Source organism: Syzygium oleosum, unplaced genomic scaffold (assembly GCF_021117445.2).
Source record: "Syzygium oleosum isolate NSW1041296 unplaced genomic scaffold, Sole_v2.1 Sole_v2.15, whole genome shotgun sequence".
In the NCBI taxonomy this organism is placed as follows: Eukaryota; Viridiplantae; Streptophyta; class Magnoliopsida; order Myrtales; family Myrtaceae; genus Syzygium; species Syzygium oleosum.
In genome coordinates, this window is record NW_026607499.1 from 38,647 (window position 1) to 57,881 (window position 19,235).

A 19,235-nucleotide genomic window follows, 5' to 3' on the forward strand; every position below is an offset into this window, starting at 1 on the left:
GACAACGTGCAATTCCTAAAATTTTGATACATATTTAAGTTAGTCCATGGACTATATGAAAATGTTCAATGTTGTCCATAATTTTGTATTAATGAAAGGACTATATTCAACGTTGATATATAATTTGGGGATCACATTGATCAAGTACCAAAAGTTTAAGGATAAAGTTCAGTGATCACATTGAATAAATTAAAAGTTCAAGAACCATACTGCTTAATAGGCCAAAGTTTATGGATCATTTGTGTCATTAGCCCTTTTTAATTATCTAAACAACAGCCGCCTATGTGATAAGTTTTCTTTTTCTTTTTCCTATTCGCCTATGTGATTAGTTTGATTATTATTTTTTAATTGCTTACAAATTATTTGTTTCAACCATAACTCGAAAGGAAGATATAATTTAAGAGTGCGTTTATTTCTCGAAAAATGAATGATTTAAGAAAATATTTTCCTAAAATAATCGCTTACAAAAATGTATGCAAAAAAAATAATTTCATTGTTTACAAAAATGTTTAGATATAAATTGTTGGCTATAATGAAATAAAATTTATTGACTTATTATTTCAAACGATACAAGTAAATATTTTGAGGAAAATGTTTTTTCAATAATTCATTTTTTATGAAATAAAGAGAGCTTGTAATTGATTATGTTCGTCCATAAACTTTCTAGTAAGAGCAAGTCATGGAGACACATATTTTATTTCTATCTATGTGCCTTTTTTTTTTTGTTTGTCTTTACTTTTATGTTACCTTGAAATATATGCCATGCAGCCAGTGGTAAATTGACAGATTTCGGTTGCAATAATAACCTATTGCTCGAATAAAGTCCAAGTTCAGAGGCATCAAGCATGTAAACAAATTCGAACGACATGAATGACTACCTTACACTATCTCTAGTTATCAAATTTAAATAAATTCGGATGACACAATTAAACTCGAAGATAGATGGATTATCGCATATTTTATTGAGATGGCTAACATGATTTTTAGGGCGTACCCACTCCATTAAATTCATGATAGATTATTAATTTGCACACCGAGTTAGGAAAATGTTTTTTTAAAATTATTTATCTTTCACAAAACAGATAGAGCGGCACGGAGTATTATTATTGTTTTGTGTTTAGGAAGTAATCAATTGCCACGATTTTTTTATTGGTACGATGATGTTTTCGGGCAAAAGAAAGAGTAAACTAACTACCATGGTTTTCTTCCAATTTTGGGCTCATCTCCCTCATGACTCAACGACCAGAAAGCATGAGTCAGAGATCTTTGTCAGCAGTTGGAAAGGTAGTTGGCGCTTCCATGGCGATTCCACACCTATCAATCCACACACACACTCTCTCTCATTATGCAGATAATGCCGACAATTCAAGAGCGTTAGATTCTTGAAAATATGCTGATGCTTGTCAACGATCACTCTTCTTAAGTTACTGAAACAGAGCCTGCCCCTCCGTCTCCTTCCTTCCAGCTTCACCTCGGCATCAATGGCTTCGTACCCGCTGACCGCCGTCCTCGGCACTGTCGCCGTGCTGGCTTTCGCTCTGGCGCCGGTGACGCAGTCCCTCCCTTTCGTGGTCTTCCACGGTGAATTTTCGCTGTCCCCGTTTTCGCGTTCTGTTCATTCTTGATGTGTTTTGAACCTGGTCGTTCATGCCCCGCTTGCCATTGTTCTTCTTGGTTGTGAAACCGTTCTGTTCTGTTGTTAGGTAAGCGGGGGTCATTGCCATGCCTATCTTGTGCTTGCTGATTTATTTCCTTCAGTGATACTAATGGTTAAGCATGAGTTGTTGGTTGTATCACTAGCTGTAGGATTTGGGACTCTGTTTTCTTTTTTTTTCTTTTTAGACTTGGTCCTCAACTAAGTTGTTTGGTTCTCGCTTGGTCGACTTCTAGGACGGTGTTGTTTGAGGTCGGTGGTAAAAGGCATGTTGTTCCCTGTTCTTTCTTTGATATGAGTTATAACCAGTGGTGATACAATCTGTGACTAGGAAGGGGGAAAAACGAAATCCCATGATTATGCTTCCATGCATTGGCAATGAGTCACTATGCGGCTTGATATAAATAAGCTTTTGAAATCATCTTCATTTCCTAACTCTATTTAGTTTTTGCATAGTAGTTCTATCTCTCTATCCTTAGTGTTTGTACTGGTGTACTTAGTGCCTTTTTCGTTAGAAGAACAGGAATGTAGAGTTGAAGTTGTGACTGTCTTGTTCTTCTAAAAAACTTTGCGCAGTGTGAGGTTGTCATGAAACCATTTGTATTCAACTGGCATCTTTCCAAGAAACATTTCGATTGTGATTTGTCAAGTCACATGCTATAAATACATTGTTGGCCCATTTCCTTACAACTTAAACATTTGGGAGGGACAATTTGTCTAACATGGTATCAGGAGTTAAGGTCAAGGCTTCGAAGCTTGACACTCCCTCTCAATTTTCTCCGGCTTGTTAAACCTGTTATTCTGCCTGTTTTCACATTTCCTCGATTATTTCGTTAATGTGGTTCCATCCACAACCTGAGCGCAAGGGCCAACGTAGATTCAAGGGCGAGTTTTCAACCATATCCTACAATATATTGTTGGCCCGTTTCCTTTATCTTAAGCTTTTATGATGAACAGTTTGTCTAACATGATTATAGATAACTACTTCAATTAGATGCACACCGGGGATTGAGGAGTACTGAAAAGCATTCTTGACCTTGTCCATTTCTTGGATGAAACAATTCTCAAGGAATGTGTGCCATATGTGTTTGCTCGACTAAGTCAAGTCTTGGGCTCCAGTGTCATAAGAGCGAGAGGTCCAAGAGTTTGTGGAAAACGAGCACTGGTGGCACACACCGCACTGTTGTACATGTCGGTCTTGGTAGTTGCCCCAGTTGACATTTCCTCTAAACAGGATGACGTTTCATGGGTTGTTTGCATCAGGTATTAGCGACAAGTGCAGCAACAAAGGAGTCACACGCTTCACTGAGCTCTTAAGCAACTGGTCCGGTTCTGAAGGCCACTGCATGTATGGTTGCTTTCTTTGAATAAACATTTTCAAGATTCAGCTTCACATAGATTTTTTTTCATTTTACTTTTTGAAACTCTGTTTTGTCTGAATCAATGGTTAATGAGATGCTTTGCCAAGGAAATGCTTGCATGAGGCCCCAACAATTAATCAATGCATATTATTTTCTTATTTTCCCATGCTTTGGGAAGTTTCAAACATATTACTTTTAGAATGATGTTTATATACTTGTTCTTAAGACTATTCTTCCGATGTTTTGAATTTGTACCTCTATGGAACATTAGCTACAATTATGTCTGTTCATGGAATTGGCAATTAGTGTCCTATCTGAACCACCGTGACAATCTTTGTTAATGGCAAAATTGCATTCGTCAGTGGGTTATTTTGTTTAACTTAACCTTTTGTTTTGCATGTTGGTCTAGAATTTTCTCCCACATTGGTGCCATGATTAATCTTTTTGAATTTCATTAGAAAATGGACTTATTTTTGTTCATTTACTCTTTCCACTATCTCTTACTTTGTAGTGAAATAGGAGACGGCTCATGGGACTCGTGGACTATGCCACTTCTAAAGCAGGTAAGTTGTCAAATGGCTATTGCTTGTTATCCTTAATGATTTGTATCTGACAATCCATGACAATCTGTTATGTACCTTGCCTTTCAGACTGCCATTGCTTGTGAGAAGGTGCTGACAGTTTCTGGAGATATGTATTGTCTTCTGGTACCTGAAATTCACTTTTACTGGAAAAATTTCGATATCACAGGTGAAGAACATGAGCGAACTTAGCGATGGCTACAATTTAGTTGGGCTTTCTCAGGTAATGACATTGAATGCCAATCTTAACTAAATTATAAGTCACTAACCATGCATTGCCTCATGTAGATGGAACCATTCCGCAGATTCTGTGTTATAGTCATAGACAAGTGAGGAATCTGTTAGATCTACTAAAACAGTAATTCAATTGGACTTGAAATTGAACATATTGAGAAGTTTGTGATTCTTTACTTGATGCAAGAGAAAATCTGCGGCTTTTAGTTGAGTGAGTGAGCTAATTGCGTTGACAGCATCAAAGAACTAGAGCCCGGTCAATTTTCTGGGAAACATAACTAGGTTAGCATCTCTGAAATGTGAGCATGTTGGAAAGAGAACTAGAATGATGTCTTGACTATATAATTTGTCAATTAGTCAGTCCTGAATCTCTTCTGTCTTATGAGTTTACAACATGTTAGGAGAGAGAGGATCTTGATAGCGACTGCACATCTTATTAATACAAATTTTAGTTAAAAGAAAATTTATAATTGAGATGTGGGGGTAGTGAAGGAGTTTAAGGTGGCATCCTTGTGGAAAACTTCATGTATCTCTAAAGTCTACACAAATGCTTTTAAAAGCTTTACATTGATGTTATAGTATCCATTATTTAGCAATAAACATGTGGTTTAGATGCTGTAATCTTCAACTCATTATATTTATTCTATGCCCTTGTATGTTGTACTCCAGTAATTCTTAGGCAACATAACCAACATACTGTATCGATGTAGTATATAGACAGCACAGTTAGCTTAATAAGTGGTGAATGGATAATAGACAATGTCGTAATCTGTGAATTCTTACTAATGTCTTTGTCCTGTTGCTGTATGCCTAGTTTCTCCTTTTTCATGGTTAGAGCTATCTGTCTACCATCATTGCAACTTACCTGCCTGTCTCACAGGGCACCATGATTGGTCGAGGCGTTGTTGAATTTTGTGATGGAGCACCTCCGGTGAGATAAAGTTCTTCACAGAGTGAATTACACAGTTTCGTGTCATGCATACTTTCTTTTCGATATTGACTTGAAAACATGTAGTGAATCATTTTATATTGTTTGTAGATCTTTTCCCCGCTTTTCCTTTCACGAGTCTTATAATATTCTTTATAATACTACTGCCCAACTTTTGAGATAATGCACAGAAGCGCTCTCTTTCTTGTCTATAATTTTCTTAAAGATGTCGGAGTATAAAACTTCGAGTTTGCAGAGAGTCACATTTTTAAACAATGAAATGAGATTCCACGAATAGCACTTTGTCAAGCCGTGCCACTATGGTGTAAATTTCTGCAAATTTTACTTTGATCCTAGAAGTAATACTTGAGTGCAGTCGTGGGCCTTTTAACATCAACCTCTTTCTAGAACATTGTGCTGTGCTAGTAATACTGTGTGGCTCGATTTATAACCTTTTTATGTTGGCATAACTCATCTGAAGCTCCTTCATCTGTCTTCGTACATCAAGCATGATATTAAGGACACTGAAGCTTCTCTTCCTACTATCCTGTGTGTCTTCCCTCTTCCCTCTCAGAACAGTATATAAAGTGAAGAGGAACAAATATCTTGACGAATGTTTAAGCAGGAAAAATTGACTGGAATGATTTGCCGTAAAAGATGAACTTCCTAATATATTTCAGGAGAAAAATGGGTCCACATGGGAATGCCGGTTTTTAAGGACGACACAAAAACTGCAGATCACAAGCCTTTTGATGTTTACTTTAAGTTTGTGCATTTCAAAGGGTCTGTAGCACATTGCTGCGCTAATTCCTTCTCCCACCAACTAGTGAGATATTTTGGAGTACTTTGGATGGAACTTGGTCCTTATGTCATTTTTTCTTCTTCACTAGTCGGATATGTTAATGATTCGTAGTAAATATTTTCCTAACTGCAGACATGAAACAACACGATGTCACAAATTAAATCAGCTGCAGACATCGCTAAGTTCTTTCTAGCTACACTATCTAATATAATGGATAATTTGCTAACCTACCTTTTTGATGTTGTGGTCCCTTTTGTTGTTATTGGCAAGGGAAAAAAAATTCCTACTGCTTAACCAGCAAAACAGACATTTTATTATATATTCCTTCACTTGGATTGAAATTTGCGATACGTTTAATGGAAGGAAGTGCATATGGTAAAGAGAAAAGGGTTGTGATAGTACGGTACCATATCATGTCACGTATTAATTTCTAATGGGAAGTAAAACAGTAGTTGACCTGCGGAAAAGAAAACTTAGTCTCTTCTTTTTTGCATAATGATCCTCCAGTCCAAGTAAATGCAGAGAAAAAGGTAAAGAAAGACGGGACTAAAGAAAAGAACAAAGTTACGTGTGCTTTCGACTTGTGTATTTTTTGGATAAGTGGACAATAGGGGAGGATTGTTTCCGTAATTCTGTTTCTTTCTTTTGACACCAGATATCTCTATCTGAAAATTTTCAACTCGCTTTGTTATTCATATACCAAGAAGCGATTCGTTCTCTTAAATTCTTTGATCCTCACCACTCCATTCATTACAAATCAGATTTACTTCTCCAGAGTGCATTTCTGAACTGTTCTAACAGCGCAAGCTTGTTTCTCTATTCATGGAGCAGGTGAAGAACTTCATATCGCTGGCAGGTATCCATGCTGGAATTGCGTCTATACCGTTTTGTGGAGTAAGTAGTCCGTTCCTTTCCCACAATTGATCCATTTTTTTTACCAATTATTAGCAGCAAAAAGGAAGCTCATTCTGTTTGTGATCTTGTAAGCGAGAAATTTAAGTATCCTTTCGCAGAGTGCGAAAGACTTCTTGGTAAGTTGATATATTTGATGAAGATATAGTCTGTTTGGCTAATTGAGAGTAGTTCTCTCCAGCAGAATTGTACATGACAAGGGCAAGAAAAAATCTTTTTTTCAAGTCTTTCCTATATTTATTTGCAAATATCACTAATCTCCCAGTTTTGTACATGACACGCGTTTCTGGCGTGGTTTTAGATTGATTTGGCATTAGGATACACCATTCTCTAGTGTTCTCTTGATTGAGGTCTCATGGGGGTTGAAGTTTGCTTATATCACTGCAGTTTGATTTTTTTTTGTTCCTTCCTTGACAGTCCGGTATCTTTTGCGTTCTTGTGGACTATTTGATCGAGCTACTAGGGATCTACTCTGAATATGTCCAGGTTTGGTTTGGTCTTCCTAGTCATTTTCTGATTCACATTACCCTATTACTATAACGATACCTGAGGATAGTGTTGCTCAAAGTCTTATCCAGGCTACTTTTTCTGCACCATCAACAACTAGCTTCTTTACATGTCCACTGTAGAAATATTGCGCCAACCTAATTTTCTCTCTTCTTTCATACTTCACTGTTTAACCGCATCTTCTTGTTTTGTTCGGAAACCTTCATACAATCACAGGAGCACTTGGCACCCGCTGGTTATGTGAAGATTCCAACTGTGAGTATGATTCTGTGTTAAGAGAGAAAATACTTAGATAGGATGACTTTTTGTTTGTATCTTCTCGATGGTCCTAATTTGTACATCTTACTATATTATTCAGTGAAATTATTTTATAGCCATTCCAAAATAGGTGTGCCCGACAATACTCCTCGTATAACATAGGAGCAATGCATATTTTCATTGATTTCGTGTTTTTAGTTTCGTGTGTTTGATGTTATTTGTCAATGCAAAATAGCATTTCACTTGCTATTGTGTCACAAAGTCTAAATGTTCTTTCAATTAAGCATGGTGTGAATTGCCTTTCGTTTCTGCAGGACCTTGCTAACTATCTAAAAGGATGTAAATTTCTCCCAAAATTAAACAATGAACTTGTGGATGACAGAAACTCAACCTACAAGGAAAGATTTGCTAGCTTGCAGAACCTAGTCCTTATTATGGTTAGTTTTGTATATGTTGTTGATTTTGGACTCTTGTCTTTTGTAGCTTCGTGATGCTAACTCTTTTTATTTCCCTCTAGTTTGAGCAAGACTCTGTGTTGGTACCAAAGGAAACATCCTGGTTCGGATACTATCCAGATGGAACTGATGATACTGTTTTGCCTGCCCAGGAGGTAATTGATGTAGTACCTTGAAATGCAGTTATCAGTGTCTTTATCAGTGCCACTGAATTATGGTAATATTTGGGTGACACTGATGGTCACTGAAAGCAGTGGTAAAGTATTTATGGTTGATGAGGGTGGAATCTCCTCGTGGATCAGAAAGCATGCATTTTGAAAGGTTGCATTCTTTTGAGAATTCTTTCCAGTCCTCAACCGATTCCATAATTAAGATTCTGCTTGAGGACTTGCACGCGCATAAATATATGAAAAACCAGGGGTGTGGAATATGTAAAATCTCTGGTAACATTGATATTGACTTGGAATCAACTTTTTTTATTGCACGTTGCGCGATCAACCAAGAATTATAACAGAGAACAAGCTGAAACATTTTCTAAACCTTACATATGAATGATCAACCATGTTGAAAGTAATACTGAGGATTGTGAAAGCATTTTCTTTATTGAGCTCATCCTCTACAATCTTATGGTGTAGGAGGTGTATATCCATGACATGGTTTGGAATTGCTTTTGGTAGTGATTTATGATTTTCATTTCATCATTGAGCATTCAACTTTGAAAGGTCGATAATCTAAGGACAATTGCATTTACTTGAGAAAAATGGAAGGAATAGAATGGGTGAAGGAACATATTGTGATATCGTGTAGTGGCTGTGGTGTAAGCTTATCATAACATGCTTTTACCCTTACTCGATGCTACAATTTGCATCCTTTTACCATTAGGACTGGATTGGATTGAAAAAAAGAGGAATGTATCTAATTGATTCATTTCCTGCAGACCGAACTTTACATCGAGGACTGGATTGGATTGAAGACCTTGGATGAAGCTGGGAAAGTCAAATTCATCAACGTCTCTGGGAACCATCTCCAGATCTCTCTTGCCGATATGAAAGAATATATACTACCTTACTTGGTGGATGATGCAGCATTAGCGAAGAACATGGCAACAGGAACGGCTTCTAGTAGCTGGACCCCGTGGGTTCAGGGTTTGCATCGAAGAATGGTTAGGCTGTTTGAGGATCGGCCGCTGCTCCTCTCTGTGCGTTAGAGAGTGATGCATGTATTCCAGGCATGAACACGAAACATGAAGCGAAATGATTGTTTTTGGCGTGAATGGGTGATTGCATTTTTATAGGTTGATATGGTATGCATCCTTGGCCTTGTGTACCTAATTATTCGAGGATGTTACTTACTGGATTGACTTGAAAGTTCTGAGAATACTCTGAAAGATGACATTCCCATTTCTACTAAGGCTTATGAAACTTTTAAAATAATTGGAAGGGAAGGATCTTGCATCAGCCATGACTCTTGCTCTCAATAGATGGTGAAAATATTATGGTACTTCCTGCAGTTCTGCGTAACTATGCAATTAAAGAGCGATGCGTAGAAGTCGAAGCCAAGTCACAATTCAACGGAAACTTTAAATTAAATGCTAGTAAACATCACATTCTTGGGCAAACCTTATACGGTGCACTAACCTCTGTCCATGCCTTCTTGTAGAACTTAAAACGAATTTTGGTGTTGGTAATTGCATTACAATATTGCTAACTTGCTAAGTTTTAACCGTATCCGTTTGTACAACTCACAAGGCGTTGGTAACTTTCTAATTCATTTGGCATTGGTATATTCATTACCATAAAGGTAACTTGCTAACCTCTTACCCGATTCAATTGTAAAATTTAGAAATTGTTGACTTACTAATCAATTTGACAACGGTAAATTCATTACGACGTCGGTTATTTATTAATCTCTATCCTGTTCACCTGTAAAATTTAAAAGAAGTTGGAAACTTACAAATCAATTTGACGTTGCAAATTTACATCATAAACTTCTTCAAACATCTACCAAAGTTGAAGAACGTTGAAGTAGTTCATGAAAATTAAAGTAATGGCAATCAACAAGTAGAAACAAACAAAACTCATTAATGCAGAGCTTTTTTATAATTAAAATACCCCAAACTCCAACACTTTCGTTTCAACCTAACGATTAGCACCAAACATTTCCAACTTGGCAGTTCAACCGCAATTGCTCAGCAACTGCTAACCCTCTTGGCTTTTACTTGGTTAACTGGGATGCAATCTGAGTTGTACATCCTTCACATACACGAAAAGTAAAACTTGTTGGCCTTTGCTGCGCTCCAGTCATCTCGAGCACCGCAATTAAGCCAGCGCTCAATCGAACGGGTCGACAGTGACAGGTTTTAAATCAGGCATCTGACATAAAAGTGCTCGAACTCGATGGCTGACAAAGCAAAAAGAAAATTTCGCGTGCACAAGGTCACGGGACTATAGAACCAACCAGCTCAACTTTTTAGCAGCTTTCCTAAAGTACCCCATAATCAAACAATAAGTTTCGGACGAATCTTCTGGCAGAGCTATTTTTAAATTGGGGTTGAGCCTCGGGATCAAGGAAAGCACCAAAAAGGTACACAGTCAAGAGACATCCGGACATGACATAAGGAATGATTCCGAGCCCGATGGTTCTGGTCAATACTACATACGTACCACAAGCAAAGGCTAGCACCATCGCCAATATCGCAAAATAAATGCAATATGCCGCGATGTGCGTGTATCTCGCCTGTTGGCGCTCGCTCAATGCAGAAGTATCGAATTGTAAGAATAATGCCAGGATGGAGAAGCAGAACGCAGCAGTGTCAGTTATCACAAAGGCTTTGAAAGCGGCCCTGCCAGCAAGAGTTGCCATTCCTTGGTCGGGTCCGTCGTTGTTATAACCTCCGGGCATCGTGAAGGCCGCAGCGAAGGTCACTGTCGCTATGAGCACTGCCACTAGTAGTTGAAGGTCGATAATGCTTCTTTTTGACGAGTAGAAATTTTCTTGGTTGGCGGTATTACTTCCTGAGGTTACAGACCCACCTGGTTGATCCTCAACAGATTGCTTGTTTAACCTCTTCTTGACATGTTGAACAACCCAGTCTTGACAAAACGGCCAACCGTGATATCCTTCCAACACATGTTTAACTTTTGCAGCTCTGTAGCCGACCTAAAAATGTACAGAATGTATCAATTTACGTTGGTCTTTCTCGGCGAAATACTTCAAGACCCCCACTTTACACACTCAAGATGCATCCATAACAAACAGCACTCCCGACGAGCCCTAAAATATTAAGGAGAATTCATTCAATTCATCTCTTTTAGACAAAATTATTTACTCAAAAACTTTTTGAAAGGGGGCAGAAAAGAAACAGAAGAATTTTAGCTAATTACTGTACAAAATTTTCTTATTCTTTTGGATGAATATAAACTTCTCGATTAAGATCCTATAAAAAGTACAGCTAATTTTACATCATAAAGAGTGGTTGACAGCTTGGTACAAGGGCCATTAGACAGTCCAGATTTATTCTTCTTTTTTCCCTTTACCTTATCCCCCAACTTTAAAGGATCCCAATCCTAAATATTTTTGCAGTGTTTTCAAGATAAATAAGACAGACAATTACTTTTGAACTAGTTGAAGACTCGCATGTTGCAGCGATTTGAAATTTAAACTTACTGAAAAGTTTTGTTTAGACGATATAATATGATCATACAACACAATATTCACAAACGTTATACACTGTATTTTACACAAATAATATAGATCTATCAACCAAACAACAAGATTAACTAATATAGAAAATTACTTTACTAAGTGATTTGTCTTAAATTATACGGTGTTATTTGAATATTTTGTACTGTATACCTTGCAATGAAACAAAAATATCCAAACTTAAAATTGTTTGAAACTAGTTTGCTATATGCAGTATACTGTTTCCTAGAGGATCCCATAATCAAATTGCACTTAAATTCGAAAGCTGTGGGATTTGATGTTGATATTTGTTGTAGGAACATAGATAGATCAAGTGGAATAAAAAAACCTTTTTATTTTTTGTCTAATTAATGTTAATATTAGTTTGCGAATTAATGTTAAGTGAAGTGGGGCGGAATGAAGTTTTATGATAATATGGCTCAACCACAAAATTCAATTCTACTCACCTTTCTTATTATTTATAGTTAGATATGAAGTATGAAATCACTACACTCTGAGTCCCTTTTTCAAATGTGTGTCAACACTCAATAAAGCAATCTATCTACTCTTTGCTACGAAAATAAAAAATATAGTCAATATGCTTGAACAATCGAATAAGCAAAACAAAGTTGACGCAAAATAACTTCAAAGTGTTTGCACTTGAAATGTGTATCACCTGAGCCACAGTTTAAGTGTTCAAGCAAGCATACCTCCTTATGAGCAGAAAAAATGTCAACGGCGGTCAAATGATCCTTATTTTTGGCCAAACGGTCCACCCTCTTGTCTCGTGCAAGCATATATATGATGTTGTACCATTTATGAAGCGCAGCCAAATGCAAAGCCGTGTTTCCATCGGTGTCTTGTTCATTGATAAGATTCTCCAGGTTTGGCATCCCTAGTGTGAACTTGACTACATTTATTCGTCCACCAATAACAGCTGCATGAAGAGCCGTTTGTCCTCTGGTGTTTATTATGTCACAAGCATCAGGACAGGATCTAATAAGCTCGTCAATGACATTGACGTGGCCTTCAAATGCTGCAATGTGAAGGGCGGATTCCCCCTCTTTGTCTAAGACGTACACCACAGAAGTATCGTGTTGGAGGAGGAATCGAACTGCTTCGACTTTGCCCCAGGAAGCGAGATAATGAAGGGGAGTCCACCCCACATCATCTCCTTCTCTGATCATTTCTGGTATCTTCTCCAGGATTTTCCACCAACCTTTGCAAATACAATAGGAATGTGTCATGATTTAGACTGTTGCGAGCATCTTGACATAGATATTAAAACTGCATTTAATCCCATTAAGTTTTCCCGTTTTGCTCTGTACTAGGGAGGAATATGTCATGGTTATTCTGAAGTTTCTCTAGTGATCTTGTGTAACACACGTAGAATCTAACTACCTTCGATCTAGCATAATGCGGAAGTTAGTAAAGTCTTTCCTCATTTTACGGAAATATCGTGCCCAGCTCACTTTTATAGAAGATTTCGAGATAACATTGAATCAAGAGGAGAAAATGTCGAAACAAAGAACACAACCAAAAGAAAAAAACAAGGAACTGGATGAGAGAGGAAAGGGAAGAGGTAGGGGTGTGATGGTGGTGATGATTGCTGCCACTGCCATCGTAGGAGGGGTTGATGATGATGTAGCCAGTGGCATTCGAAAAAAAGTGGTAAAATCAGAAAAAAAAAGGAACAGAACAAGATCTAGAAAAAAAGGTGTAGACCGAGATTACGTGCCTGCAAAAAATACCATCTTAAAATAGTGATTTTTCTGAATGAATATGCAATCCAAAACGTAACAAACTCTTATATTCTTTTCTTAGCCCGCATACTAAGAGAAGACGAACCGATTCGAACTTATTTAATAGTTAATGAACAGAACAATAAAGAGAATGCAACGAGCACAAGAACTCGAATCTTTTCAAAACATAACCACGGTACATAAGCGGTCCTTGGAAAAAAGTATGACCTTTCACTAAAATAAAAGTACTAATAAATAAATAAATAAATAAATAAATAAATAAATAAATATTTGTGTTCATTATTATATTTTTAAAATATACTAGGATAGATGGCGGTCATCACTGCTAACACATATGTGAGAGAGAGAGAAGGCGCTTCTATTAAAATTTGTTTCATTGGGCTTAGAATCTTGGGATACTTACAGGTTGGTAGGTCAAATATTGCGACATGCATAGCTGTCAATCCCTTAGGGCCCTTATGAGAGGATGAGACCGAGAAAGCACCTAAAATTAGATCAACGGTACTACAAAGTCCCAATTCTGCTGCAATATAAAGCGCGGACTCATCAGCAGCATTAGTAATGCTACACAGATAAGGATCTTCTTCAATCAGCAACTTCACCACCCCATGATGGCCTCCTCTTAACGCATAATGCAGCGCGGTATCCTTATGTGAATTTGGCTTTCGAAGTAGCTCTTTGCACGCGTCAACTTGTCCGTTTTCAACAACCCAACGCAGTGATTTCGCCAGATCAATGAAGACTCGAACCGCTTCGTCACTTCCTACTTTAGCAGCAAGGTGTAGGGGAGTGTCCCCTTTGTAGTTGCCCTGCCAAAGAAGGGCCGGTCCTGATGGACATTGAAGAATATGTTCAAGGAACTTTACCTGCTTGTATTGAGCCGCAACGTGAAGAATGCTGTTCTCCTTTGGCGTTGTTTGGTGGAAAAGGTCCTCTCCATTTCCTGAAATTATTGCCTTCAGAGAATCAAAGTCTCCCAACTTTGCAGCGTCATATACTTTGGGATGCATTCTGATTGTCTCTCTATCTTTCCCAGGACACGGAGTAGTTGCCAATGACCTTGTATATATAAGCAATGAGTTCAAGTGGGAGGAATTTCTTTCAGAAAATAGTTTTCGAAAAGCCAAATTGATCTATTTCTTCGAAGTTTCTGTAATCCCACACGCAAATTGACAGGAAAAAGATCAAGCAATTAACAAAACAAAACAAAACAAAAAAAATCAACGGCCTGGTCTCCCTGAAGCTTCTTTCTCGTCCTTTTTTTGACTTTTGAACCATCTTGTCTCCCACTTTTCATCTAATTCAAAATCATTGCATCATTGCACATGCAGGATACTTCCTGGAACACCGTAACTGTTGACTTTTGTGCCTTCCCACCGTGGGAACGTAGCCATGAGAACCATCTTGGATAGTTCTTCAGCCAAGTGAACTTTCTACGGAACCTTCAAGGCCGATGTCATCGGATGGTGTCATCGAAATGTGTGATTTATGAGATCGCTGCTAACATTTTATATAAAAACGATATTTAATATTTAAATATTATATCAAGAAATTTTAATGAATCAACACTCAACGGCTCATGAAGTTATGAATTGCTATCAACCACCGTTGCCGTTACTATGCATCACCGCAACCACCATCTCTCCCATGGCCTGACACCGTTGTTTACTAACTATAACACGGCCACAGATAGTCTCAACTCATTCACCTGCTACCGCTTAGCACCTCCGCCACCACCATCGCCACCTCCATCTCCACCACAACCCTATTTTTAACATTAAAATATCAAAGTAAAAATATTACGGAATCACTTATTCGCATGCTTTGTCAAGACACTAGTCCAATTCCCACTCCCCCACTTGTTGAATTTCGTGGATAGATATACCTATGTTCGCACAGAGGTATGTGCCCCTGAATATATACCATGAATTATACGTTTGAAGATTTACGTTCTATATACTATTAAGTGATGACCTAATTAGTTCATGAGTTTTAATTTAGGTATGCGAGGTGATATGTGAAGTGTCAGATATGCCTTTGATCTCACATCGCCATATATATGAGTTGTTGTACAGGTAGATAAGTCTTGTGCAATCCCGAACTAATGCGGCATGCTATTCGGCTGTGTCGGCATGAATGAGCTACGGCCAGAGCTACAATTCTATGTATTGGCGCGGTTGGCCCGTGCATCATTCCCTACAGTGCTATTGGCTAGAGATGTTGGCTGTTGTTTCTAATTTCACATTCCCATGTATGTAAGACATGTCGTACCAATAGATAAATCTCGCACAACTTAAAACTAAAACAATGCATTTTAAAGCCATGCGGGAGTAGATGAGTCACGATCAGAAAGGACAATATCATGTTGACAGCAATGTCGCATTTTTTTTTATTGTTGTTTTGGCTAGAAAATGGAGCATACATATTGGAATACATTCTTGCAAACACCGCCCATAAACCCACCTATAACTTTGTCCTCTCTTATCTTCACTTTACTTATCAAAAGAAATTCTTGCAAACACTAACATGTCAAAATTAATCATTTTGTAATAACTTTTCTCTTTATATAATCTAGGGGCATGCAAGTGAGAATATCTGGAGATCCATGAAACACTCTATAAATCTCATGAGCCGGTTAAGCCTGTACTTTTAGCTTGCGCAGATAGCTAACTTAGAGCAGTTTGCACAAAATTAAAAAAAATAAGGCTGTAGATAAGGAAGCGGGATTATCCATTGAAAAGTTAATTTTTTGACCGAAGTTTTCACATGCAAACTTGAGAAGTTAATTTTTTGACCTCGGGGGTGGAGCACGCCCCACTTTACGCTGGATCCGTCCTTGTTCTGAAGTCATTATCTTGCAAAGTCAAATTCCGTCCTGTGACTATGAAATAGTAAGATGAGTTTGCGAATTACTCAATAAATCAAGAGAAAGTGTTGAATTCATTTTAAACATGACATTCACGTCTATTTAAGTCGATCGATCATTGCATGTTTAGTATTATTAACTTTTCTTATCTTTTTTTTCACAAAAAAAGTAATATATCACATTAATTGATCTGGGTGAACGGATCGGAACCATAATATGAAAGAATCTCAATAACCTCTCTATAAATTAACCTCATAAAATATAAAAAAGAGTAAAACCGGCAACTTCCTAGAAATCGCGTAGCCGCTAGAAGCCAATATTATAGTGTATATTTTGTTGGTTAGGTGATTAGTAACCGATATATAGTGTTATACCTTCATTAAACGATGATAGAAGTATGATGTGACCTTTAGGACAAGTGATTTCCTTCAATCTGAGTGGCTTAAACTTAGAATTTATTGCCCCGTCTTACGGTAGGTGTTCTTGTTTAAATTAGGCATGCCGCTGGATTGAATCGATTATTTGACAATGAAACTTGCGCCTTTACGGGTACAATATTTTGTCAATTAGTTTTCCTTTTTTTTTTTGATAACCAATTAGTTTTCCTTTTCATTTCCATATAACTTGGAAAATGATAAGAAAAATCAGAAAATTACCAATTCATTAGGAAAACTATTTCCCACATGGCATTTTCAGTCGCGTAATTATAGGAAATAAAAATTTTTAAGTGTAAGAGTGGCTTATAGAAGGAATAGCCATGGAAGTTTTCAATCAATCAACCTGTCCCTCGCCATCGTCATAAAATTTTGGAAAAATTCCAAATAAAGGCATGCAGGGGAGCTATTTTCTTAAAAGAGGATCCAAAATGGAAATTGTTTCAAATAATGATCTGAAGTGCCTAACTTAGTTTCAAATAAGGACCCGAATTCCAAATCTTCTTCACAGTCAGGGGCAATTTTGTCCAAACACCTTTTTTCTTTATTTTTCTTTTTCTTTCTTCATTTTCACTTTCTCTTTGTTTTGTTTTCTTTTTCTTTTTTCTCTCCTTTTTCTTTCTTCATCGTGGTAAGAAACAATGGACGATGCAGAAGGCGATCCTGTGAGCTCGTCCATGGCGGATCCCTACCAGAGGAAGCGCTTCAAAAGATCCTCTCACGGCCAGGCACTTCCCAACCGGCCCAACCCCGTCACCAGGCGCAACTTGCGGTGGCGGCGGCGGATTCAGCAATGATGATGACGACGACAAAGGGAATTACAGTATCCGCCAAAACCCTAGTTACAGCTATGATTATCAAAATGGTCATTGTAGCATTAGTGGTAGCGGTATTGGCGCACAAGGATATGTGAGGAAGCGTGGACAGGAGAATTTGGTCCCTGCTCATGATTGTGAGGCGAGGTTTCTTAATCAAGCTTCGTTTCGTGAGTTTGCCAAGTTCACATTGCTGGAAGTGTGGCGAATGAACAGAAGAAGGTGTCGAAGACGGTGGTGTGAGGAAGATGAAGAAAGAAAAAGGAGAAAAAAAGAAAACAAAATAAAGAGAAAGTGAAAATGAGGAATGAACAGGAAAAATAAAGAAAAAAAGTGCTTAGACGAAAATGCCCCTGACTTTGAATAAGATTTGGAGTTTGGGACCCTTATTTGAGACTAAACTAGGCACTTCGGATTCTTATTTAACACAACGTCCATTTTGGGTCATCTTTTGAGAAAATGGTTCAACTTCGGACTCTTATTTGGAATTTTACGAAAAATAAAAATTTGGAGCTAGTTCATGTTGTTATTTTTTTTTTTATCGAAATTCATGTTGTTATTACTGCCATTAAGCAAAAGACAGGCATCTTCCTACAAAAAGAAAATGTTCTTACGTGTGATAAGATTAAGACCACTTGTGGATTCGGAGTTATGTGAGAAGTCATTTATTTTAAATGTTTAAATTATCAGTACGACGCAAAATATATACACCCATATATATAAATAATCTTAACGAAACTTCCCAATCGGTATACCCAAAAAATAGGTTCAAATGTGTGCACAATCTATCCTCTTTTAATAACCAACCTATATGGGCAAATTTGAAAGGTTAATAATGTGAAAAATGTGAAGCAAAGTGGGTGAATAGAGGGTGTCCACTATTTTGAAGCAAAATGAGAGCCGCGAATGGGAGTTCATGTGACGAAGATGTTTTTGGTTAGGGTTTAAATTAGGCCGTCATTGATGAACCAGGTTCCTAATGTTTAGGAAACGCACGACTGATTTTTGGGCGAAAACATAGATGTCGGCATATATGCATGTGGATAGTCCATCGATGGTTAAAATAAAATCTAAGTGAATTTATCATGTTTAGATAATAATCTCTGAAAAGTCAAATTGGTATGTTCCTTTGAATTTCCCGTTTTCCCACCGGCAAATCTATGATAATAGAGTGGGGCGACTCTTGTTGAAAGGAAAGAATGAGAAGTATCCGCAACTTCTTTTTTTATTTGGAACCATCTGGTCTTCCGCTTCACTTCAAAATCAAAACCACTGCGCGTACATGATGCTTCCTGGAACATGGTAACGTTAAATCTACACGCCTTCCCCAAGGGCGCAGGGGGAGGTAGCGAGTATAGCCATCTTCGAAATTTCTTCAGCCAAGTAAATATACTAAGGAACTGTTTCGTCAAATTTGTATCGTCGACGAAATATCTTTCACCGGAATTCATTTTTCAATTTTATTAAGAAGATACGAGTTCTGTGGCGATTCCGAACAGGGATTGTATCAATGGAACACAAGCGTTGCGACCTACCCGTCCCGATCGAGGGGAGAATGTATGTATAAGTATAGGTCCAAAGGTATTTGTCAATGGACGTGAAGATCAGTTGGTTTGTTCGAAAGACAAACCAAAAGGCTCATCTATCCAAGGACGGAGGCGCTCCCCAGCCTCATATCTTGTGCCACGTGGTTTTTCTAATCTATGAATTCAATAGGAATCGCTAACAACCATTATCAAGGGTTGGCTAGAAACTCTAATCAAAACGTGGAAGTGTCTTTTGATATGTACGCAACCATAGATTCGGGGACTTGATTACACTAGTCACCTAACTAGTGCCATTTCGGTATCTAAACTTGACCACTTGCTATCTAACGTGCCATGACAGCCTATCAAAAATCCTAGAGTTCATCCTAACCATGCTAAAAATGGAAAATAACAATCAATTTATTAAAATGCGCAATCAAATAATCATAATAGAAATA

At 37.7% G+C, this 19,235-nt stretch overlaps 2 protein-coding genes across 5 annotated transcripts in view; one reads left to right on the plus strand and one right to left on the minus strand.

Moving 5' to 3' along the window:
- Positions 1-1,340: 1,340 nt before the first annotated feature.
- Positions 1,341-19,235, plus strand: part of LOC115663600 (uncharacterized) — a 48,134-nt gene continuing 30,239 nt past the window's right edge. The window contains exons 1-12 of one of the 3 annotated variants that reach the window (XM_056318165.1): positions 1,345-1,581; positions 2,918-3,002; positions 3,527-3,578; positions 3,666-3,686; positions 3,766-3,819; positions 4,711-4,761; positions 6,392-6,454; positions 6,890-6,958; positions 7,196-7,234; positions 7,552-7,674; positions 7,755-7,847; positions 8,630-9,149. In XM_056318165.1, coding sequence (XP_056174140.1) covers positions 1,482-1,581; positions 2,918-3,002; positions 3,527-3,578; positions 3,666-3,686; positions 3,766-3,819; positions 4,711-4,761; positions 6,392-6,454; positions 6,890-6,958; positions 7,196-7,234; positions 7,552-7,674; positions 7,755-7,847; positions 8,630-8,899 — 1,020 coding nt within the window. In that variant the 5' untranslated portion in view covers positions 1,345-1,481 and the 3' untranslated portion in view covers positions 8,900-9,149. Of the gene's footprint in view, positions 1,582-2,917; positions 3,003-3,526; positions 3,579-3,665; positions 3,687-3,765; positions 3,820-4,710; positions 4,762-6,391; positions 6,455-6,889; positions 6,959-7,195; positions 7,235-7,551; positions 7,675-7,754; positions 7,848-8,629; positions 9,150-19,235 lie in introns of those variants that run through there. The other 2 variants (XM_056318166.1, XM_056318167.1) reach the window with 2 other exon arrangements.
- Positions 9,543-19,235, minus strand: part of LOC115663750 (ankyrin repeat-containing protein At5g02620-like) — a 45,837-nt gene continuing 36,144 nt past the window's right edge. The window contains exons 1-3 of one of the 2 annotated variants that reach the window (XM_056318163.1): positions 13,540-14,340; positions 12,084-12,592; positions 9,551-10,851 (exon numbers count right to left, since the gene is read on the minus strand). In XM_056318163.1, the coding sequence (XP_056174138.1) occupies positions 10,174-10,851; positions 12,084-12,592; positions 13,540-14,146 (1,794 nt within the window). In that variant the 5' untranslated portion in view covers positions 14,147-14,340 and the 3' untranslated portion in view covers positions 9,551-10,173. Of the gene's footprint in view, positions 10,852-12,083; positions 12,593-13,539; positions 14,341-19,235 lie in introns of those variants that run through there. The other variant, XM_056318164.1, reaches the window with a different exon arrangement.